General features: G+C 37.3%; 2 protein-coding genes across 2 annotated transcripts in view; one reads left to right on the top strand and one right to left on the bottom strand.

Annotated features, from left to right (window-relative positions):
• Positions 1-9660, top strand: part of LOC128692594 (uncharacterized) — a 45759-nt gene extending 36099 nt beyond the window's left edge. Inside the window, exon 9 of the mRNA XM_053781778.2 lies at positions 1585-9660. Coding sequence (XP_053637753.2) covers positions 1585-2244 — 660 coding nt within the window. The 3' untranslated portion in view covers positions 2245-9660. The remainder of the gene's footprint in view (positions 1-1584) is intronic.
• Dtwd2 (DTW domain containing 2) lies at positions 8269-24655 on the bottom strand. Its single transcript, XM_070089832.1, has 5 exons — positions 24361-24655; positions 20060-20245; positions 15171-15366; positions 13859-14026; positions 8269-9131 (listed from the first exon to the last, which is right to left on the bottom strand). Exons 1-5 carry the CDS (start codon positions 24456-24458, stop codon positions 8760-8762), a joined length of 1020 nt encoding a protein of 339 aa, XP_069945933.1. The 5' UTR covers positions 24459-24655; the 3' UTR covers positions 8269-8759.
• Between the last annotated feature and the right edge of the window lie 18 nt (positions 24656-24673).

Raw genomic sequence — 24673 nt, forward strand, 5'->3', positions numbered from 1 at the left:
GCATTCTTGTCATTTTCCCTCGCTATGAAGATAGTTAATAGGAGTCGGAAAAGTAATACAGCGAGCCCTATAATTAATGGACTAATGGGAAGAGGGAGGGTGTATGATATTGCCAGTTGTCTGAAACTTCCAGATTATGGAATTAATTTTTCATGATCATCCAGTTGTCTTCTGAACAAGTGGACTTCGTCCTCTGGTCCAGAAAACAACCAGACATTAGGAATACAGGTATTGTAACCTGAAGTACTACAGTACAGTACTGTACTGTATTGTAATTTTATAGTACTGTATCATACATAATTTACAGTAATTTTTCTTACCTTTTCATGGTGGAGAAACGAGGTGTAAACTGCCATGATTGATAGTGGAGACACTGTATCTTTTATTCTAAGTCAGAGGATCTGTAAAGCTCTACTTGTTAAAATAATGCAGATGGCTGAGATGTGCCACTGAGACACCAGGTTTCTGCTTAACCTTAAGAACCACAAGTTTCCTCTTGATACCAACACTTGCTTTAGAAGCCATTGTTAACTTCACTTTCCTTAATATAGTCACACAGAACCCTAAATCGAGTGTACTCCTTCTACTTTAGTGTACTCTTAGAGTGCACTCTTTCTACTTTAAAACAGTATTCTGTATTACACCAGCATACATGGACCCCAATACCAAAAGGTTTCATTAATAGAGAGGAATGTTCATGGTGTATTATCTACTTACAAGCAAATCTATGATGAAAAAACAAACAAACCATATATAGAGCCTAGGCGTGTAGTAGGCTATACCATCTAGGTTTGTGTAGGTACACTCTATGACATTTGCACACTGACCAGATTGCCTAACGACGCATTTCTCAGAATGTATCCCCGTTAAGCGACGCATAACTGTATTGGGAAGCCATTCCAGACTTTGGACCCATTTATGTGCATAGTACTTCTACATTAGTTTATACATGTGGAATATTTGATTGGTATTTAATTCTCATTCAGTGCCCATGTGTTCTGTTGCTGTTCTCTAAGAATAATCTAAATTCTGTATTGATATTGTGGTTCATTTTCCTGAAGATATAGAGTAATAGCATGTACGAGTGGCTTGTATGTTTAGTAAGTTTAACGCTTCTCATAAAGGTGGTTTGAGTTGTCTAAAATGTGTGTCCTATGTGATTCTGATGACTGACTTTTACTATTGGTTTAGGATCATTTGCAGTTATTGATCTGCATGCACAGATATATGAAAGATATGGGTGGGTGGAGTAGTATAGTATAATTATAACCATATTATAATCATAACCATGCACTAAACCCACAAGGGTCATACAGCACTGTAGTATAGTGTAAGCAGTGCAGACCTAAGGACTATACATAATAAATGATTCAGAATATACCTGCAGTTTTTTATACTTTTTTTGGAAATGTGTTCATATGAGTACAGTATTGAATTTCAGTTCATTGTTCAGGTGTAAACCTAGGAGTAGGTTTTCTCTAGATTGTGTCAGTTTGTTGATATCATCCAGATGTAGATATTTTTTTTTGTTCATCATATCTCTCTTCCAAGGAAATTCTTATGAAACCTAAATTTTTCTTCCAGAGTCATGAACGTCAAAATTCCCTCAAGTGCAATGTATGTGGCCAGGACTTCATTAACCATCAGCAATTAACAGCTCATCAGAGTCAACACCAGCAGTCACCCTTGTCCACATCACACAAGTGTCACGTGTGCAACAAACTGTTTGTACAGGAAGCACATTTGTCTCGTCATCTTGCTACTCATACACATTCAACATTCCACCAACAGAATAGCAATCAGTCTCTCCCTGCAACTCAGAGCAAGGACTCTAGTAGGGATACCACAGGTAGTCAGATGAATCAAGGTCTGGTCACACTCCGGCAGTCAGAAGCCGCTTGCTTTATATCTGAGAAGAAGCCATCACTGTTTCAACAGGCTCAGAGTTCCTCACAAATGAGTACTAACCTTAATCAACAGGCATGTGGGAGTGATGGATATCTCAGTGGAATATCTTCACCACAGCAGCATGCACACCACTTGCAAAATACTCAGCAGCTCCATACTGTAACAGTAGAGCAATCTCAACACCAAGAGCATTTAATAAGCACTAGGACAGGCAACACTTCTCGCTCATCCAGTTTACAGCCCCAAGTTTTTCTTTCAGCTGTTTCTTATGACCCAGAAATCTTAGGTGCCAGTTTACAAGAAGCTGCATATCAGCAGCCACAAGGACAAGAGTAACTGTACATATATGTTAATGCATATAAAAACTTCCTAGTCGCTCAGCATTTGTTACCCTTGGGATATGGTAAAATTTAATATATACTGTAGTTTGTTAAATTCATAATATAAACTGGAACAAAGTTACATCTATGGCACTGAGGATTCCCACAAATGCAAACACACTTTCAGCAACAAAAAAGTCTTCATTGTTAAGTAATGTTCTTGTTTTGCGAGTTGTTGCTTAAGGTCCTTGAATGTATCCCTAAGTTTATTATGTTAAATCTGCTCAAGAGAGGTTCCTTGATGTTGGTGAGGGGCTCTTGATCAAAGGAATTGAACCTGAACTACCCTTCCTTTGATTGAACCTGATTACCTCCCATTCCCCCAGGTGCTTTATGACCCTTATGAGTTTAGTGCTCCCCACATGAATGTGATAATAGTATGTTAAATTGGGTTTGATTTATGCTATTTCATGTTATTCACTGGAGAGCATCTATTGCATACATACTGTATATGCAAAATGAAATTTCACTTTATTTTAAATGTAACAAGTTTTGTAAACAAGATACTGTGAGCTCTGATTTAGGCTTCTTTTGTGAAGGATGAGCTTTGACATTATCATGAGCTGAATAAAGTACTGTATTAAGTTATTAAACTTTATTTTTTTCTAGTGATTTTTAATACGTATAAGTGAAACAGGAATGTTTAAAAATCACATTTAACAAATACACCATAAGTTATATATATAATGAAGCCTAGGTTTGACAACACACCTAGGTTTCATGATGGGGTAGATTATGGTCTGTTGTTGTGAACATGCATGGTGGGCATCTCCTACTTAGGCAGCCTAGGCCAGCAGAAATCAAACACTGCCTTGAGTCATATGCCACTACCTGCTTTTGGAGTGAAGGTACAAAGTATGTGTCAGTGCAGATAAAATACCATATCTCATTTCCAAGTGGCACCCAAAGGAGACCCTCATGATTCACAGACTGCTTATACTAATACTGTACAAAGATCCTATTTTCTTTAGAGGGTAAAATCAATGACCTGTACTGTGGCAGCTGTTTATCAAATTGTCCCACCAGTAACCATTTTGAAAGAGTAAAACCTCACCAAGTACCTAAAGAAATTGACACAAATTGTTAGATCTTTGATGTGCTTGCAGCCAAGTATGGTATTGAATTTACTAGTAAAATAAGAGATACAAGGAAAAAAAAGATAAGAAATATGCTATTCATTATACAGTACAGTAGGGCCCCACTTATACAGCAGGTTAGGTTCCAGGCTACCGCTGCAAAGTAGACACTGCCGGAAAGCAGAACGCCATTTTTTCCACTTATAAATGCACATAAATGCCAGATAACAAGTTTACACTAACATATATTATGTTAGCAATAGAACTAGGCATTAAACAACAATAAAAAATAAAATACACAGTACACTCATTACTTACCTCAAAATATTTGTAGTCTTAATGTATGACACAAGGTGAGTAGTATTTATTGTAAGAAATCAGGTGTGGGTAGGTATGGTAGCTCTCCTGGAAACCCTACCCACACTTAATATACTACGACACTTAAAGCGCCCTAGAGTGATAAAATGGATATACAGTACACTCATTACTTTAAAATATTTGTAGTCTTAATGGTCTTAATGTAGGATGAGATGTGAAAAGTATTTATTTATAGAAAGTTAGGTGTGGGAGGGTAGCCCCCCCCCCCCGGCCACCCCATCCACTCAGAGTACTATGTAAACAGACGAAGTGTCTGGTTATGGTTCATACAAACACCTTACATTGTGTACAAGTTGTCTCCACAGTGGTACAGTAGAATAAATGAAGACCAACACATCCATTCTCATGTAACATCATTTTTAGAAGAAATGATGCTCTGACTAGTACAGAATAAATAAACAGTAACACTCCCATTCTCATGCAACACACCATTTTTAGAGTGAATGATGACATTATTATTATTATAATCATAATAAAAAAGAAGTGCTCAACCCACAAGGGTCATGAATAGCTATAGATAGTGAAGGCATGCAAAAGGAATATTTTTCTACAGTTAAGTAACTGGTGTTTGACCAGAGAAAATGTAATTCTTCTGAAACTCCTACAAACCACTTGGTAAACAAATCTCATATTTATGTCACTTATTATACCATGGGTGTATGTAACATGTTTATATGTGACATAGCGTGTTTATTATATAATTTTGAAAAAATATCACAGATGGATTAATGGAAACGTCCATATTAACATAATATACGACATTTAATGCGCTCAAGAGATTACGGTGGTACCTTGACTTACGAGTGCCCCAACTTACGATTTTTCCGAGTTACGAGCCATTGCTCAGTCAATTTTTTGCTTTGAGTTGTGAGCTAAAATCTGAGTTACGAGCGAAAAAAATATTTACTGAAAAAAAAAAATATTTACTGAAAATGACATTTGGCAAGAACCCCGGCCTAAATGGCACAACGAAAAGTGGTTTTGTGACTTGGTACTTATAAAACAATGCTAGTGCGATGTTCTCACTGGAGGTAATCGTGTAATTATCTTTAGTTATTCTACAAAAAATAAAGTTGCTTAGTTTTTGACATTTGCAAAATATCTTGCCCTGTACTCCCACACAAATCCCAAAATATTTGGAATATTTCCAATACATATTCCACAAGCCAATTGTAAAACAATAATTTTTTTATGATTCTTGTCAATATTATTGCATTTACATCAATAATAAATGGTGGGCTTCATGAAGTAAGTCAATAACTTACTTCTGAGAAATTCATATATCACTGCACTTAGTGATCTAGTGCAGTAGCCTCTCAAAAACTCCGTTTTCTCTTACCCAGGACCCCTCAAGGAAGGTTCCTTGATGTTGGTGAGGGGCTCTTGATTTAGGGAATTGGATCTGTGCTCCAGTTCCCCGAATTAAGCCTGAATGCCTTCCACCCCCCCTTCCACATCATGTTTCTGTGTTACTTATAGTGTTTATGTCATATTAGATCAATTCTGATACATGTATATAAATAAGCCATAGAGTTGATATTAGCGTTATATTGAAGTATGTACAGTGGACCCCCAACCAACGGCGGCATCGACTAACGCCAGATTCGTCTAACGGCGCTCTTTGGCATAAAAACATTGGCTCTACCAACGGCAAAAAACTCATCTAATGGCTTTCGTCCAGAACGTATCCATGCGGCCGGAGCACGGCCTGAACGGGTCCAGCCACTCCAAGACTTAGTCTGCCATTGTTTACAAGCTGTTGTGGTCGATTCCACATGTACCTGCGATATATTTTGTATTATTCCAGTTTTTTTAGTTCTTCTAACTGCTAAATAAGCCACCATGGGTAACAAGAAAGCTTATAGTGCCAAGCCTATGGTAAAAAGGGTGAGAATTACAATGGAAATGAAGAAAGAGATCATTGAAAAATATGAAAGTGGAGTGCGTATGTCCAAGTTGGAAAGGCTATATAACAAACCCTATTCAACCATCGCTACTATCTTGGCAAACAGAAAGGCAATCAAGGAAGCTGTTGTTGCGAAAGGTGTAAGTGTGTTTTCAAAACGGAGATCGCAAATAATTGAAGAGATGGGGAGACTGTTGTTGGTATTAATAAACGAAAAACAATTATTAGGAGATAGTGTTTCTTGGTCAGTAATATGTAAAAAGGCAAGGCAGTTGCATGATGATCTCATTAAGAAAATGCCTCAAAACAGTGATGATATTGATGAATTTAAGGCCAGCAAAGGCTGGCCTTTGCTGGCCTGTGGTAAGACATGGTGAGGCTGCCAGTACAGACAAAACAGCAGCTGAAAAATATGTGTAGGACTTTAAGGAGTACATAAACACTGAAAACTTAAAATCTGAACAAATGTTTAATTGTGACGAAACAGGCCTGTTTTGGAAGAAATTTCCAAACAGGACCTACATTACTCAGGAGGAAAAGGCACTCCCAGGACATAAGCCTATGAAAGACAGGCTGACATTAATGTTATGTAGTAATGCTAGTGGTAACTGCAAAGTGAAGCTTTTATTGGTGTATCACTCTGAAACTCCCAGTGTGTCCAAGAGAAACAATATCGTTAAGGGTAATTTGTGTGTGCTGTGGAGATCAAACACTAAGGCATGGGTCACTAGGGAAACTTTCATGGACTGGTTTTATGGTGTGTTTTGCCCCAATGAAAAATTACCTCCTGGAAAATAAATTGTCACTCGACTGCCTCCTGGTAAAGGACAATGCTCTTGCTCATCCTCACGACTTGCAAAAGCAAATTGCAGGGGAGTTTAGCTTCGTTAAAGTGAAGTTTTTGCCTCCAAATACAATTCCTCTCCTCCAGCCCATGGACCAGCAGGTCATTTCAAACTTCAAAAAACTCTACACAAAAGCAGTGTTTCAAAAGTGCTTTTAAGTGACCTCAGACACTCGATTGACCCTAAGAGAGTTTTGGAAAGATCACTTCAATATCCTCAGTTGCATAAACCTTATAGGTAAGGCTTGGGAGGGAGTGACTTGCAGGACTTTGAACTCTGCTTGGAGGAAACTGTGGCCACAATGGTACAAGAGAGGGATTTTGAAGGGGGTTCGGGCTAACCCTCAGGAGCCTAAGCCAGTTGTGGAAGCTATTGTGTTATTGGGGAAGTGCATGGGGTTAGAGGTTTGTGGCTAGGATGTGGAAGAGTTGGTGCAGAACGACGATGAAGAACTAACCACTGCAGACCTGCAAGAGCTCAAGGTGCAACAGCAACAGATCACAGCTCAGGAATGTGCTTCAGAGCAGGAGGAAGAGAGACAGAGGAAGTAGCCTTTGTCAAAGATTAAGGAAATGTGTACAATGTTTACAAAGGTGCAAGCATTTATGGATGAATTTTATCCTGTTACAGCTATTGCAAGCCGTATTGGCAAAATGCACAATGACACTCGTGTCCCATTTTAGGGAAATCCTAAGGGCACGTGAGAAACAGAACTCTCTGGACAGATATTTTGTGCGACAGGGGTCCAGTGACTCTGAAGCTGGTCCTAGTGGCATTAAAAAACCAAGAAGGGAGGTAACCCCACCAAAGGACTTGCTACCTGAAGTCTTTATGGAAGGGGATTCCCCTTCCAAACAATAGAATACCTGAATCTCCCCTGCTACTGGCACATCACTCATCAACAACTCCACAATAAAAGTAAGTGGCTTTTAATTATTGTTTATTTTGCATGTACCATTCATTTTTGTATAGGGAAATGTATATTTCATGTAAAAAAAAAAATTATTTTGTTTAATACTTTTGAGTGTGGAACGGATTAATTCTATTTCCATTATTTCTTATGGGGAAAATTAATTTGACTAACGGCTAATTCGACTAAAGGCTAGCTCTCTGGAACGGATTAAAGCCATTGGCCGAGGGTCCATTGGGTGGTTTGTAGGGGGCTGGTTGGTTGCTGGGGCGGTTTTTAGGGGGCTGGAATGGATTAACGGCATTTTAATTAATTTTAATGAGGAAAATTTATTTGACATACGAGCAAATTGAGTTACGAGCACGGTCACGGAACGAATTAAACTCATAAGTCAAGGTACCACTGTATATGGCGTCAAGAGTAGACTCTTAGTGATTTTAATGTGTACCTTCATGTTAGCATAATAAGTATAGTATTTGGGTACAGGTACACATAAGTATAATTATCAGAGTACATATATAAAATATGCAATAAGTTTAAAACACTTGAAATTTGGGAAAATTTCCAGACATAATAGAGAGATGTGCTCACGGAGGGAGAATGTAAACAAACCAGGTAGGGTGCACCGTATTAGAAAGATCACTTGCCGTATAGCAAGTTTTGGTCATAATTTGAAATCGCAGTATTAGAGGAATGTGTCAAGTGGGACCTTACTGTACTCCTTAGAGTATTTAGTACAACAGAAGGAATTAAAAAAAGGCAAATGTATCAACATCCAAGGAATATGTATATACTGGTGTGGATTATGTATCAGCATCTAATGAATATGTATATACTGGTGTGGATTATGAAAATACCTACAGAATTATTTTTCTACTTTTATTGGCTTTAACAAATTACATTTTTATTAATTTTTAATTAATTATGCATGTGTAAAAAAAGTACCTAGTACTCAAGTTATTGTCTCAGACAAATGAGAAATCTGGTGACCTCTTCCCCAAAGGCAGATGTAGAATAGGGGAGAAGTTACTACTGTTTTCTCGGCACAATGTGGAACATACCTTTATTAAATTGGGGTACTACATAGTACATTTTATAAATGCAGTATAGATAAAAAAAAAAATAAAATATAACATGTTATGTTCTCCTTCTTGTACAAAAGCTAGAGTACACAGCAGAACTTTATAGCTAAATAAATAAATTATTAAAAATTAGTCAAGAAAATTTATGTACAGGTACTTTGCTTTTTAATAAATTAAATATATAATAAGGATCCAAGAATTTCCAAGGTTTGGTTTCTTGATTCCATTTACAAAATTCTAAAAATCTTAAATTCTTTAAAATAGCAACACTGTATCATCTGAATTCCTGAGAAGACTCTATGGCAGTATTCAAAACAGGAAAGATCTGGTGAAGCATGTTCAAGTTTTGTGTTTCATTGCCAGAAGAATTGTGAATATTTCTGTCAAGATTACAGTTTTTTGTTTCAGTTTTATCACTTCCATCATGTGATTTAACACCATCAAAATTAGGTCCACCAGCATGGTTAATTTCTTCTACCTGACTTGTATACAAAGTGAGGGAGTCCATGAACTCTGAGAGCGAGTCGCCCTGTTTGGCACCACACTTTCGCAGTTTTTTATAAGTTCGTTTTCCTAACGGCTTACTAGAGCGGCCAGATATGATCATGTGTTCTTTGCTCTGATGGGGAACTGCACCATGTTGGATCTGAAAAATTTTTGTTTTTATGTTTAATAATGCTATTACCAACCTGATGTTTTTTTTTAAAAGATTAAAAAAAAAAGTTAGATGCATGATCAAAGAAGTTGTTTTTAACAATGTCTTTTTTTGCTTCCCTTTACTTGTTATATTCAAGTCTATACAATGTATCATCTTTCAGATTTATATACAGTACAATCTTCCTATATATCCTCTCACATCAAGACAGATTTAAGTTAGATAATATTCCAGTACCTCTGTCTCCATCAACCTTTATTAACTCAGCATTCTCTCCTTCATTATCAACATGATTACAATATACTGTACTGTCTTTATTGCACCACTGACCAATGTATCCACATTCATGTTTCTGAGCTATTTCTTCACAACTCAGAAACCACAGTCTTTAGTAATAAGTCTAATTTACACTGTATTCTATATTTTCAATCCTCTATACAGTACAATAGGTTCTGTGGGCAGTGTCAAATCCTAACTTCCTATTTGCTATATTGAAAAAATTAAACTATTTCAGTCACAATGCTGCTGTTTGTTTGTCCTCCAATATTTCACATATGTAATCTTATAAAGTTTTAAGCTGCCATCATTTATAACTTAGGTGGGCTTTTAGGCACCCAAAAGCTACAAAAATTCTTATACTAGATGTTAGGGACATTTCTCAGATCTAAGATAATGACTATTGCCATTTTTCTAGATTATGATTTTATTTATTCAACAAAAATTTTTTTATAATTCATGTTAGGCGCTAAACCCATGCGAGTCATTCAGCACAAGACGGGGTGGAGGCTTGATCCTCCATCTGAGCACTAGACAGACGTTTTTCCTATCTGTATTCACCTATGTCTTTATTCAACAAAAGAGAGCCATAAGCCAATATGGTTCATATAACACTAAATGGGAACAAAGCAACAATGACACATGGCTCGTATCTGTTTTATCTGGGTAATGGCTGCCAAGAATATAAAAAAAAATTTGTGGAAAAAAATTTAAGTCAAATATGGCACAGTGTGAGTATCAGAACTAACCACAGTTGTAAACTGAGAAAAAAAGTGTAGCCAAAGTTAAACAAGAAAATTTTTCTTCACCAAGACAGTAGTTGACTAACTGAATGAATTAAAAGAGGGTGTAGTAAGTGATACAGTTATTGGATATTTTAAAAAATTATGTGATGAACAAATTACTGAAGACAGGATAGCACATCTCTGCTCCTATAGCTGCGAACGAGTAATTATAAAGAGGTACAGTGGAACCTTGGTACTCAAACTTAATTCGTTCCAGAAGGCTGGTCAAGTATCAAACAAATTTTTCCCAACCAATTTTCTTTTTTGTTGGCTGTTATCACTAATCTTCTTAGGCCCCACGGTGATTTATTTATACAAATAATGTAAAAAAAAAAAATTGCGAAAAAACATGAAATAGTTTACAGCGAAGTTCTGGCAGGTCATGTCTGTTTGGTCAAGCACCAAGCAAATGGTCAACTACCGAGTGATTTTTTTACCAAACAAAGCGTTTGAATACCAAATTCTTCAAGTAGGAAGCTGTTCGAGTACCAAGATTTCACTGTAATTACATTAAAGGAAGAGTAAAATATGAGGGTGGCATGATATTTGAAAGACAGGGAAAGCCACTAAAATAAGTTCTCACAGTGGTATTAGGCAACCATTACAGACTGAAAAGGTTGTACCTACATAAAATAACCATGAGCTAGCCTGGTGTTGTCTATACATTTATACAGTACGTCCCCTGATTTATGATGTTAGTACTTTGTTGAAAATTGTTTACACGTTGTGTGCTCAAAACTTGGAACCTATCTCTCCATAGATATGATAATGGGAGACGTGTTCACAAGCCATAATATTCTGTACCTTATTTTGTTTAATTTTTAACCAAGAATATTTACCCAATATTTTAATTTGGTACTGTCTCTTTTCACTTTCAAGTAGTATTAAACATTAATTAAACAAAACAAAGCTACAAGACAATGTATAGTACAGTACAGATATGTAGGAGGGGAGATGAGGGGCAGCAGCTGGACTGTCTTCCTCTGTTGCTCATTCTCACTCCCCCATTTACACTCACCTTCACTTAAATTGTATCAAACAATACTCTTTGCATGTGCTCACCACTCCCTCACTTCTGTGGCTAAGTGTGTTGTGTGGGAGGACTGAGGTGACAAAGATGTAGAGGCAGGCAGCAGCTGGACTGGATACCTCTCATTCTCACTATTGTTCACTCTTACCACTCTTGCATTGTATTTAACTCAATGCAGAACACAAGGCAGACAAAATAAGGAAACATGAAATATTTCTTTACCAAACTGTACTAACTCACCACATACACAATACAAATACGTACCAAAGATAAATGAATTTGATAAAGTAATAACCACAAAAATAAAATTAAAATACTAAAGTAATGATGTGGGAGGCAGTAACAGGGAGGTGTGTGAGGGCTGCTGACTCTGGCTTCAGCCACAACAAAAATGTGAAACCTTAGTTTTCGTATACAACACTCCACCACTTACCTTAACTGTCTGCGCATTTACTTAGTATGATCTATGCATGAGGGGCTGATAATATCATGTTTAGTGGACAAGTGAGAGAGTCTGGCACACCACATGCTCTGGTATTCTGGCCAAGGCTTTGCCAAGAACTGATTTCAAACACAAAGAGAGTGTGGGTGTCCCAATAATGCCTTCAGCTAAACCGCTAGAAGTAGCAACTAGGTGAACAGTAAAACAAGATGTAATGAGACTTGGTGATATGCCTTGCCTCATTCTGTGTCATTACTAGATGAAGGATAAGTACTACTTGGCTTTACCAATCAAGGCAAGGAAATTTTCTGAACATAAACACCATATGTTGAGGCAGTCAGCTGACTAATGCTAATTACAATCAGGATACCTCCACCCCAACTCACTAGCTTACACACAATTCCTCACTATTATCATTAGGCGTGTGCCAAAATACTGTACTGGTTGGTATCAGCTAATTTTGATGGTACTGGCCTAAAACTGGGTATCAGTATCCATGGGTATAAGCTAATTTTGATGGTACAGTATTGGTATGAACCTAAAATTGAGTAACAGTGTCAGTAAAATATTTGGTATTGTCCCATCCCTAATTATCATTCACATAATTTTTTGACTATGCTTTTTGAATTCTGTAATAGCAAAACCACACTTGCCTAAGTTGTGTAATATGAAGATTTACTACACATGTAAAAGAAAATTGGAAATTTTTTAATTATGCAGACATGCGTTTTTTTAATTATTCGCCAATTCAAGATTCATGAGCTCTAAAAATGTAACCTTCACAAATTTTCAAGCTTGACCAAATTCAAGCGTTGGATAAAAAAAATATCTATGCAATGTTGTGCATAAAATATAAATAAAATAAAAGATATCAAATCTTAACAAAAGGAAAATCATACTGATAATTAGGTCCCCCCCAAATAAAAATGAGTTGCTGGGTTCTTAGTCAGGTACTCAGGTTAGCCAAACCTGAGTTTGGGAGGGTGTGTAAAGGAAGAAAGTTGAAAGCGAACATAGGTAAGAGTAGGGTGATGAGAGTATCAAACGAGTTAGGTAAAGAAAAATTGGATATCACATTGGAGGGAAGGGGTATGGAAGAAGTGAACATGTTCAGATATTTGGGAGTAGACTTGTCAGCAGATGGGTTTATGAATGATGAGGTTAACCATAGAATTGATGAAGAATAAAAAGGCAACTGGTACACTGAGGTATCTGTGGAGGCAAAAAAAAAAAAAAACGTTATCCATGGAGGCAAAGAAGGGAATGTACAATAGTGGTACCAACACTCTTATATGAGTGTGAAGCATGTGTTGTAAATGCTATAGCAAGAAAGAGGCTAGTGGCAGTGGAGATGTCATGTGTAAGGTCAATGTGTGGTGTAAATATTATGCAGAGAATTTGTAGTGTGGAAATTAGAAGGGGGTGTAGAGTTACTAAAAGTATTTTTCAGAGGGTTGAAGAGGGGTTGTTGTGGTGGTTTGGTCATTTAGAGAGGATGAAGCAAAATAGGATGACTTGGAAGGTGTATAAATCTGTAGTGGATGAGTATGGTAGGGGTTGTTCTAGGAAAGGATGGAGGGAAGGGGTAAAAGAGGTTTTGTGTGTAAGAGGCTTGGACATGCAGCAGGCATGTGTGAGTGTGTTAGATAGGAGTGAATGGAGATGAATGATTTTTGAGTGTGAGCAGGGTAATATTTTGTGAAGGGATCCCCCTCAAGGAAGGTTCCTTGATGCTGGTGAGGAGCCCTAGATCTAGGGAATTGGATCTGTGCTCCAGGTCCCTGAATTAAGCCTGAATACCTTCCACATTCCTCCACAGGCGCTGTATAATCCAACGGATTTAGCGCTTCCCCCTTGATTATAATAATAATAATGTGAGGGGATTCAGGGAAACCGGTTAGCCGGACTTGAGTCCTGGAGGTGGGAAGTACAATGCCTACCCTTTAAAGGAGGGGTTTGGGCTGTCTGGAGCGACATCTCAACTGTCATATCTTAGTGCTTCTGCAAAGACAGTGATTATATGAAAAAAAGTGCTTCTTTCTTTTTTGGGTCATCTGCCTTGGTGGGAGATGGCTGACATGTTAAAAAAAAAAATAGTTCACAGTCAGCAAATTTATAGGACTGAGAACCAAACTCCATTAACTAACCAGCATTTACTGTACACTGAAAGGCAGAATTAACATACCTGGTACTGACACAGGAGTTGGAGAGGGTAAACAAGTGTATGATAAATAGACCAATTTTGCTCTAATGTAGCTAATGCAATGGCTGCTGACTCAACAGTTGAGAGAGCATCTTCTGTAGGCTGGGTGCGGATTACATACTCACTTATGTATTTTCCAGATAAACTAACCTGAAATGATACAAAAGCTATGTAATATTGATTTCTAAAAACACCATGGACAATAACCAAGTACAGTACTGTACTAAATACATGAGCATGAGTAATTTCTCTAAACAGTGATGTATTTGAAATACCCATTGTTATTTTGTGATTGATAGTCCACTGCAGTACTGCTTCTTTAACTCTCATTAATGGCACTTTAGTTAATAAATGCTGTAGAGTCTTAACTTCAAAAATGTTTATATTTATTTTAAACAAATGTACGAATTTACAAAAGAAAATGGCAATAACTGATATTCACAGTCAAAAGTACAGTGATTGCTCTTGGCTCTTTCTGATATTTGATAAGGCTCTCTATTTCCAAATGATAAGGGCTATAAATTTGTTAACAGTACTGTGGCTAGTGCACTTGTTCCACTCCGTCAGTTCAGAATTGAACAGGAATAACAGAAAATCTCACAATAATTAAAACACATGCTACCTGTGAGAAAGTGTCACCCTTAGATCTTCCAATACAACCATTTTATGTTAAAATCAAACAAAGAAAGGCTAGTTAATCCAGATCATCATATAACAAATCATTACAAACAATGAATAATACCCCCCAAAAAAATTAATTTGAAAGCTGGATAAAGTTTCAGCTGTCCAGTTTTCATTTCTAATTTGTGGACTTCTGACAACTTGTTCCTGCCCCAGTAATAAGATTCATTATAATACAGGTATAAATTTTTTTTTTATTTTTATTATTTTAAATAATAAAATTAAGGATTCATCGCTTCATTGTAAAATGGCTTTTATTTCATATTAACATGAACACTAGAACATTTTATTTTTCACAAGTTTACCCTTGCACTAATATTCACCTCGGCATGGTATTGTTGACTTGGGTGACCCAAGATTATTATTAACTGTTGGTTCTTCACTATCTAGTCAAAACTGAGTCCATTTTGTTTACAAAATGGCATTTAAATCTGTTGCAAATTGAGTAGATCATTAATTATCCAACACTCTTGGAGGAAAAGAGTGCGATGAATTCTCACAACACCAGATTACACATTTTTATGGTACCTTTTTGGTTGTACATTCCTTTTCAGCTGGATAATCGATGATCTACTGTATTATTAATATTTCTAATATATAATATTTATCTCACTTGTCTGAGGGAGTGTAGGTGGCAGCAGTTATGGTACATAGATTTTGCCTGCTGCCAGGTGCCATCAATAATGATGATGTTGTATGGAGGCTGGTCCTTCCCTACATGTGGCAACTCCTCTAAACTGATAGCTTTCTCTCCTGGATACATGAGTATTGAGTTCTCATTGGTAAAAATGTCCTCCAACTGTGGGAATCTAAGATGAAAAAATAGTAACATAGTTTTATTATAACTGCTTATTAAAAAGAATAGTTAAGAGTCCCTCACATAACACTGAAAGAGCACCATGAGTGTCTTTTCAGATAACACTAGTGCTTTCTACACAATACAGAAGCTGAATTCTCTCTCTTCGTTAACTTTCTTGAATCTGGCCTCAAAGATCTATACATTTTGTCACCTGCACTAGATTCATCTGGAATTATCCTGGCTACAGGAGTATCTAAACCACTATGATGGACAACTTTGAGGGATTATCCTCTTTCAACAAAAAGGGGACTTCAACCTCAGTTATTCTAGTCCTTTTGCCATTGTTGGGGCACTCCAGATGTGAAACTTCTCCACCTGCAGGAACAAATTAATAAAAGAAATATGAACTAAGTCCAGATTCTAAAGCATATTGTCAGAATGCATACAAACCAGAGTAGACACACTTTAAGCTCCCTTATCTTTTTTTCCTCATAATGCCCCCTGCATGTTTTAATACTTCAAACATGGGAAAGTGAATAGCCTGATAGTGCTCCACATAGAATATACAAGGAATACTCATGTATTACAAATGTTTCAAGGCATAATACTCTGCAAAACATGGAAATAAGTTACAGAGATGATGTCAATACTACTGAGCCTTACATTCAGGTCACCTTAGAATAGAAAAACAACACTCCTCCTTCCCTGATATCCTTGTACACATAAACACTACAATTTAGTGTTTATCACAAACTCATCGACTACAATGATCTCATTCATTTCTGATCTCAGAATCTCATGAGAATTAAAAGAAATGTTCTTCTGGGTTTCTTATGAAGGTTTTCTGAATGTACAACCTCAATTTCCTAGAAAAAAAGTGCCTCAAAATCAGAGAGATCTTCCGCCATATACATTTTTCTGTTGCTGTCATGTAGGACTGTAGGAAAGCTCAGAAAATACTTGACACTCTGGGAGTCAATATTTTATAATACGTATATGCTACTTCCACTGAACCTTAGAATGCTTTTAGGTTACCTGAGAAAGCCAGTTACACCAATGCCACAATCACCTCTACAATTAAAGACATTACTACCTCTACAAGGGTTAATGTCAATTTCAAGGAAAATGTAAGCATCTGCACTTCAGTATTCAACACTACAAATGTTACACCAAATTGTTATAAAAAATCCCAAAATGTCATAAACCATAAACCAAACTGCTGTATTCAATGTTAAAGATTGCCAACTATATCATTCATGTAAATCAACCTAATTCAACAATTGTTCCCAAGTTATAAATTAATTGTATGTTGAAAGTTTAGAAGCAGATTATCACTGTCATTATCATCTACACCATCCCTTATAATAAAAAGATGTGATAAAGTATGTGTGTGTGAGACAGCTAGGATTTGTCTACAAGGATATATGAAAAATATGCCAGATGCACCAACATCAACAATGACTGATGTACATTGTAGCACAGTCTCACACCACGTGAACTGGCTCAGTATGAGCAAGGTCATTCAAGAAAATGACAGGAACAGAAATGCCTTGAATTGGCTCTCCTTCATACCAGATACCATCACCCATAACTAAAGGAATTTCCAGTTGGTAGGATTCCCATTTTGCATGCCCCTCAGCAAGCACTACTCTTCTGACCTGATACAGACAGGTTTGTACCTCATGCTTCCTCAACACTTCCTCTCCTGACTATATTGTATATAATACTTACTGTATGCTTATTATGTACTCTAATTTGAAAAAGCTTGCTCTCCAAGTGAATTGTTATCTTGAAAACGGGTTTTCATTCTACCATAATGTCTTCTGATTAATTTCTCATTCCCTCACTAACAGGTAAAATTTAAACCTAAAACTCTCTCAATGGATATTAATGCATATTTAATTATTATTCTTTCACTGTTTTTCATGTTTTATATCTATTTACTAGCTCTGTGTATGTAGTGTATCTCTTCTTCTGTAATTAAGTCACTCCAAGTCGTTCTATTTGGTTCCATCCTCTCTAAATGTCCGAACCACCTCAACAACCCCTCCTCAGCCCTCTGGATAATACTTTTAGTAACCCCCACCTCCTCCTAATTTCCAAACTACAGATTCTCTGCATTATATTCACACCGCACATTGCCCTCAGACATGACATCTCCACTGCCTCCAGCCTTCTCCTTGTTGCAATGTTCACCACCCATGCTTCACACCCACATAAGTGCGTTGGTATAACTATACTCTCATAATTCCCCTCTTTGCTTCCATAAATAACGGTCTTTGTCTCCACAGACTTCTCAATGCACTACAGCCTCTCCTCACTTAATGACGGGGTTCCGTTCCTGAGAGTAGTTTGGTAAGTGAATTGGTCTTTAACCCTTTGAGGGTTTTCGTCGTACTAGTACGTCTTACGCGTAGGGGTTTTTGACGTACTAGTACTCATAAATTCTAGCGACCTCAAATCTAGTGGGAGAAAGCTGGTAGGCCTTCATATGAAAGAATGGGTCTATGTGGTCAGTGTGCACAGTCTAAAAAAAATCCTGCAGCACACGGTGCATAATGAGAAAAAAAAAACTTTTTCCATTTTTTTTAATAAATCAGCGACTTTGCAGTGTATTTTCGTATAGTATTTATTGTTGTATTCTAGTTTTCTTGGTCTCATTTTATAGAATGGAAGACATATTACTGAAATTGAGATGATTTTGACTGGTTTTACAATGAAAGGTGCCTTGAAATTGAGCTCAAAGTAGCAGAAATGTTCGATTTTTACCAAACTTCAAAAGTAAACAAATCGTGCCAAGCGTGCAATACACGTCAACTGGTGAGTCTAATATTCTTTCACAAGTGCACCAATAATATTTATACCATTTTTTACACTAATGCAGTAGTCTGCATAACAGTAAATCTTATATTTTTTGTGAGAATAAAAATTCAAAGTGGAAAGCAAAAGAATATAAGAGGGGCCTTGAGACGTGACTAATGACTAGAGGAAATGTCATTTTAGTGCCAGGAATGTCTTTCTTGTTTATTCTGGACCCTATTCCGAAATTGGCATCTTTTGAAATTTGTGTGAAATTGGCAAAATTGCTAAATTCTGACCACTGTACTGGATAGTTGAATTTATAAATGGGTGGTTTCTTGCACCCATTCGATAGAAAAAATGGAGTTCTAGCGAAATATTCATGTTTTTTGTCGACTAGTACAGAGAAATTGGCCGAAAATGGGGCTCAAAGTGGGCAAAATCGCCGATCCGTAAACATCGCCGAGACCGCTAACTTTGCGAGAGCATAATTCCGTAAGTTTTCTATCAAATTTCAAACTTTTGGTGTCGTTATGATCGGGAAAAGATTCTCTATCTTTTCATAAGAGAAAATAATTTTTTTTTTTTAAATTTGGCCGACCCTGAGAACGAGTTTCGGAGAGGGCCTGTCGACCCTCAAAGGGTTAAGCAAGATGCATACTATACTGGTAGGGGGTTTGTGCACCATCTTTAGATATTATTTTTATGCCAAATTTGCACCATTTATGGTATATTTTTAAATGTTTATAGAGTAGTGTTCTGTACTTTACATCATTCATAATAGAGGCCGTGAAGGGACTTGAGCTAGAGTTCGTCACGGCCACGCTAGCTGGAGATTCGTCTGTAAAAACTTGCATTTGTGGTCACAGAGGTGCCTGTGCTAACTTTCCTATGGTGTAGAAATATACCTAGTTGGATGAATCTTATTGTGGCTAGCTGGTCTAGTGGCTAGCGCGACGGGCTGGAGTTTTGAGACTCTATGACCGCGGGTTCAATCCCGGCCGGGGGTATGGAATAAAATTAATTTTAGTATAAACTAAATTTATATATTGGTGGATATTGGAAAAAACTTCCTTTAAATGTTTTCAAAACATTTGTTTTAAATAAACTAAATAACCACTCTAGGAGTAAATCTGTTGAAAGGGTAATTAAAGCAACAAATAAACCAAATACCAGCGATAAATAATAAGGTAAAAAATTAGATATTACCGGCGAATTCTGCTCTTTTATAAACAATTTTACAGCATCCGAAAAAGGCTGAAGTAATCCTAAAATACCTAACTTATTTGGACCTTCACGAATTTGAATGTAGCCTAAAATTTTACGCTCCAGAAGAGTTACAAATGTTTCTATCTTCTAAGGAGTTTTAAGTTATTTTAGTACGTAAGGATTAAATAATTGAAATAGTTTTAATAAAAGTCAGAAAAAAAGCAAATACTTTTTCTTTAATTTCCAAAATTAATATTTTAAAGTAAACTATTTTCTGTTTAGAATTTTGAAGGGTATATTGTAATAAACAGAATAGAGGAAATCAGCTCTAATACACATTATTTAGGTTTGGATACTAGTTGGAGAGCCAATCGTAAGTCTGAGTGGTCGGTAAAGAAATACATCACTAAGTGAGGAGAGGTTGTACTCACCTTTTTCCTTTAATCAATTCTATGATTCACCTTGTCTTTCATAGAACCATCTGCTGACAAGTCCACTCCCAAATATCTGAATACATTCACTTCTTCCATACTCCCTTCCCCCAATCTGATATCCAATCTTTCATCACCTAATTTTTTTGTTATCCTCATCACCTTACTCTTTCCTATGTTTACTTTTAATTTCCTTCTTCTACATACCCTTCCAAACTCAGTCACCAACCTTATCTTATCTTGAATTACTGTATAGTACTGTACCTTGAAAATGGAAATCTTTTTCCTTTTACTTCCACATAAGCTCCCTTAGGAAGAGCGGCCTGTAGAATTGGAGCAGTACGAAGGCAACGTTTTTCCTCATGTGGATGTTGAAGAATCACAACACGACAAGATGTCTCCACTCTTTGCCTCCCAAGACTCCAACACCAACATACACCCACAGGTCGACTGTAATACAATATTTATATATTGTAGCATGTGTCATTAGCTCATTTCAGTAGGCTTTCAAAATAGTTAGCTTGATGTATTAATGAATTATACAAACCTTTATCTGCAATTTAGCTTCAACCATATTGTAACACTGGCATGTAACATTTTACTAGTTTATGTTTAATGTTGGAATACTTGGAGTCTACCTGGAGGGTATTCCGGGGATCTACGACCAGGCCTGCCAGTGGATCAGGGCCTGATCAATGAGGCTGTTACTGCTGGCCGCATGCAGTCCAACGTACGAACCACAGCCCAGCTGATCTGGCAATGACTTTAGGTATCTGTCCAGCTCCCTCTTGAAGACAACCAGGGGTCTATTGGTAATGCCACTTATGGATGGTGGGAGGCTGTTGAACAGTCTTGGGCCCCGGACACTTATTGTGTTTTCTCGTAGTGTATCAGTGGCACCCCTACTTTTCACTCGGGGTATGTTGAATCACCTGCCAAGTCTTTTGCTTTTCTAGGGAGTGATTTCTGTGTGCAGATTAGGGACCAGTCACTCCATAATCTTACAGGTGTAGATTATGATATATCTCTCTCGCCTGCACTCCAGTGAGTACAAGTCAAGTGCTTCCAGGCATTCCCAGTAGTTAAGGTGTTTGATGGAACTTATACATGCGGTAAAGGTTCTCTGTATATTCTCTAGATCTGCAATTTCACCTGCCTTGAATGGGGATGTTAATGTACAGCAGTATTCCAGCCTAGAGAGAACAAGTGATTTAAAAAGGATCATCATTGGCTTAGCATCTGTCTTGAAAGTTCTCATTATCCATCGTATCAGTTTCCTCACAGATGTGATAGTGGCACTGTTGTGGTCTTTGAAGTTGAGATCTCCAGACATTACCACACCCAGGTCCTTTGCATTACTTTTCTGCTCTATTGTGTGATTAGAGTTTATAGCATACTCAGTCCTAGCTATTATTTCCTCCAGTTTTCCATAATGGAGTAGTTGGAATTTGTCTTCATTGAACATCATATTGTTCTCCGTTTCCCATTGGGAAACTTGGTTTATATCTTCTTGGAGATTTGCCATGTCCTCAATGGATGACACTCATGCAGATTTATTTATTTATTTATTATTAATTTGGACATGATACATAGATGTACAAAGAAATACAGTGGTTAAGTGTAACATGCATTATGGGCAGGCTTAAAATTAACTTAAGATTAACTAAGCAATGATATATTCAGTGGTAAAAATTATAGCGAACTAATAACAATTAAGCACAAATGAGTATTTCTAAGTATTTCTAGTATTTCTAGTATCGTCTGTAAAGGATGATAGCGCTATGGCTTACGTCTCTATGTCTGATATGAGCATGAGGTACAAGATAGGGGCAAGTACTGTGCCTTGTGGAATGGAGCTCTTCACTATGGCAACTTCCGATTTCACTCTGTTTACCACTACTCTCTGTTCGATTGGTTAGAAAGTTGAAGATCCATCTGCCTACTTTGCCAGTTATCTCTTTAGCACACATTTTGTGTGCTATTACACCATGATCGTACTTGTCAAAGGCTTTTGCAAAATCTGTGTATACTACATCTGCATTTTGTTTGTTTTCCAGTGCATCTAAGACCAGATCATAGTGGTCCAATAGTTGTGAGAGGCAGGAGCGACCTGCTCTGAAACCATGTTGCTCTGGATTGTGCAATTTTTGGGAGTCCAAGTGGTTTGCTATCCTGCTTCTTAGAACTCTTTCAAAGATTTTTATGATGTAGAACGTTAAAGCTATTGGTCTATACTACAGCTCTTAGATACTGTTTTGTTGCCACCTTTATGGAGTGTGGCTATATCTGTTGTTTTTAGTGACTGTGGAATCTCACCTGTGTCTATGCTCCTTCTCCATAGCATACTTAGGGCCCATGAGAGGGGTTTCTTGCAGTTCTTAATGAACACATTGATGACAAGCCCATGCTGAGTGCATGGGCTTGTCATCAATGGCTTTCTCAGTCTAGTGGTTATGTCAGAAATTTGGCATACATTGGCAGGGTTTTGAGGGTTATTCATGAAAAAATTGTTTGGATTGTCTATCTGTAGACTGATTAGTGGCTCACTGAACACAGAGTCATATTGAGATTTCAGTATCTCACTCATTTCTTTGTTGTCATCTGTGTAGGATCCGTCATGTCTGAGCAGGAGCCCTATACTAGAAGTGGTTTTTGCCTTGTTTTTGGCATATGAAAAGAAATATTTCGAATTTCTTTCAACTTCACTAATTGCTTTTAGCTCCTCTTGTCTCTCCTGGGTCTTGTAAGAGTCCTTGAACTTTAGCTCAATATTTTCCACTTCCCTGGTTAGCACTTCCTTCCGCATTTCAGATAATCTGGCATTCTTGAGGAGCTCAGTTATTCTTCATCTTCTCCTGTATAGGAAGCATCTCTCTTTCTCTTCAGTTTACTTCTTCTCTTCTTTTTTATTAGGGGAATATGCCTTGAACATACTTCGGCTAACAGGAGGTTGATCTTTTCAAGGCACTGGTTAGGGTCCATGTAATTTAAGATAGCTTCTCAACATGTTTCATTTAGGGCATAGTTTACCTGGTCCCAGTTGATGTTCTTGTTGCTGAAGTTGAATTTGGTAAAGGTACCCTCATAGCTGTGTGTATTTTGCTGATCAGGACCCCTGTGCATGTAAGTCTGGACTTCGATTAGATTATGATCAGAATTAATTGTTATGATAAGATTTCGTTCAGATTTTTAACCCTGGAGGGTTAGCCACCTAGGATAACCCAAGAAAGTCAGTGTGTCATCAAGGACTGTCTAACTTATTTCCATTGGGGTCCTCAATCTTGTCCCCCAGGATGCAACCCACACCAGTCGAACACCCAGGTACCTATTTGCTGCTAGGTGAACAGGACAGGTAGAAGGAAACGTGTCGAAATGTTTCCACCCGCTGGGAATCGAACCCGGGCCCTCCGTGTGTGAAGCGGGAGCTTTAGCCACCAGGCCACCGGGCCACCCATTGGTCTTGATATTGTTATGTTTCTTATTTCCAAGACTTAACAAAACATATAGCCCAACCTAAAATGGGTAATAGTTACTGACAGCAACTCAGTGGAATTCAATCATTAATATGTATGTACTTTTCAGTACACAGCCTTCGTACAGAGTGGAATAAGGAATCATTTTCTGTTCAGATTATTGTTTTGGAAGATACAAGGAAAATGAACATATTTAGATTGTTTAGCACACTGAAGTATATGTTGCACCTGACCCAGTGTAAACACAGACTAGTGGCATTTTTAAGTTATGTAACCTAACCTAACCTAACCTAACCTAACCTAACCTAACCTAACCTAAACCTAACCTAAACCTAACCTAAACCTAACCTAACCAAACATTACTTAACCTAACCTTGATTAACCAAACTAACCTAAACCTACCGATTTTTACACACATAACCCGCACACGGTATTGTGCCTTTTTTTTTTATCTACCGATTTTTGTTAATACTGTATCTTAATAGCTCCTCGAATAAAAAATTGCACAAGAAATCCTTATTCCATGCCGTACATAGGTTGTATTTAATGAAAAGTGGAAAATGACCAAGTTCTTAGCAGTTATAGGTAACTAAAGCCCTAAAATGGCCTAATGTAACAATCTTACTCGGCCATCGGTAGATTAGCATCTTTGTTTATATTCGGCCAGAAACATGACAAGGTTCAGTACTAAAAGATGACTGAGCCAGTCATGTAGCACAGGTACTATGGACTATTTTCACTATTATCTCCCAAAACGTCAACTTACACTAGAAATAATTACCGGTACTTACTCCATGGTGTACATGGGTTTCCATGTAATGTAAACTGTAAACTAGTGCCAAAGTTCAGTAAAGTTGTAAACTAAAGCTTTATTACATAAATGGGGAGCGCTAAACTCATAAGAATCGCTCATTATTATTATTCATGAATGGAGCGATAAACTCTGTTAAGGTTATCAGTGCCTGAAGGGAATGGAAGATAATCAGGTTCATTTCAAATGGAGAGGTCAGATCCAAACCCTTGGATCATGAGTGGCCTCACCGGCACTACTTAGTTTTGTTGCTACACACAATGTCTTGCTGCTGTTCCCACCTGCATATGTTACAAAGGGGTCGTTTCTCTCGTCGTCCTATTTCAATGTGAGTTAAATCTGCCAGCTGAGCTAGCTCCTCCTCTATACCTTCTGCCATTGTTGTTGTTGTCAACACTACTTATGGATGCTTGATGAAGTTTAAAACCTATCGACTACACTAGCGTCATTAAGGTTGTGGGTAAAACTTTCATCAAAATATGAGAATACTTTAATCTCTAAAATAGGGCATTAAAGTATTCTCAGGATATATACTCTGAGGAAGAATATATCTCTTGCTGTATATCCCCTCAGGGAAGGTTCCTTGATGTTGAG

The sequence above is a fragment of the Cherax quadricarinatus genome, chromosome 30 (genome assembly GCF_038502225.1).
Source record: "Cherax quadricarinatus isolate ZL_2023a chromosome 30, ASM3850222v1, whole genome shotgun sequence".
NCBI classification, from domain to species: Eukaryota; Metazoa; Arthropoda; class Malacostraca; order Decapoda; family Parastacidae; genus Cherax; species Cherax quadricarinatus.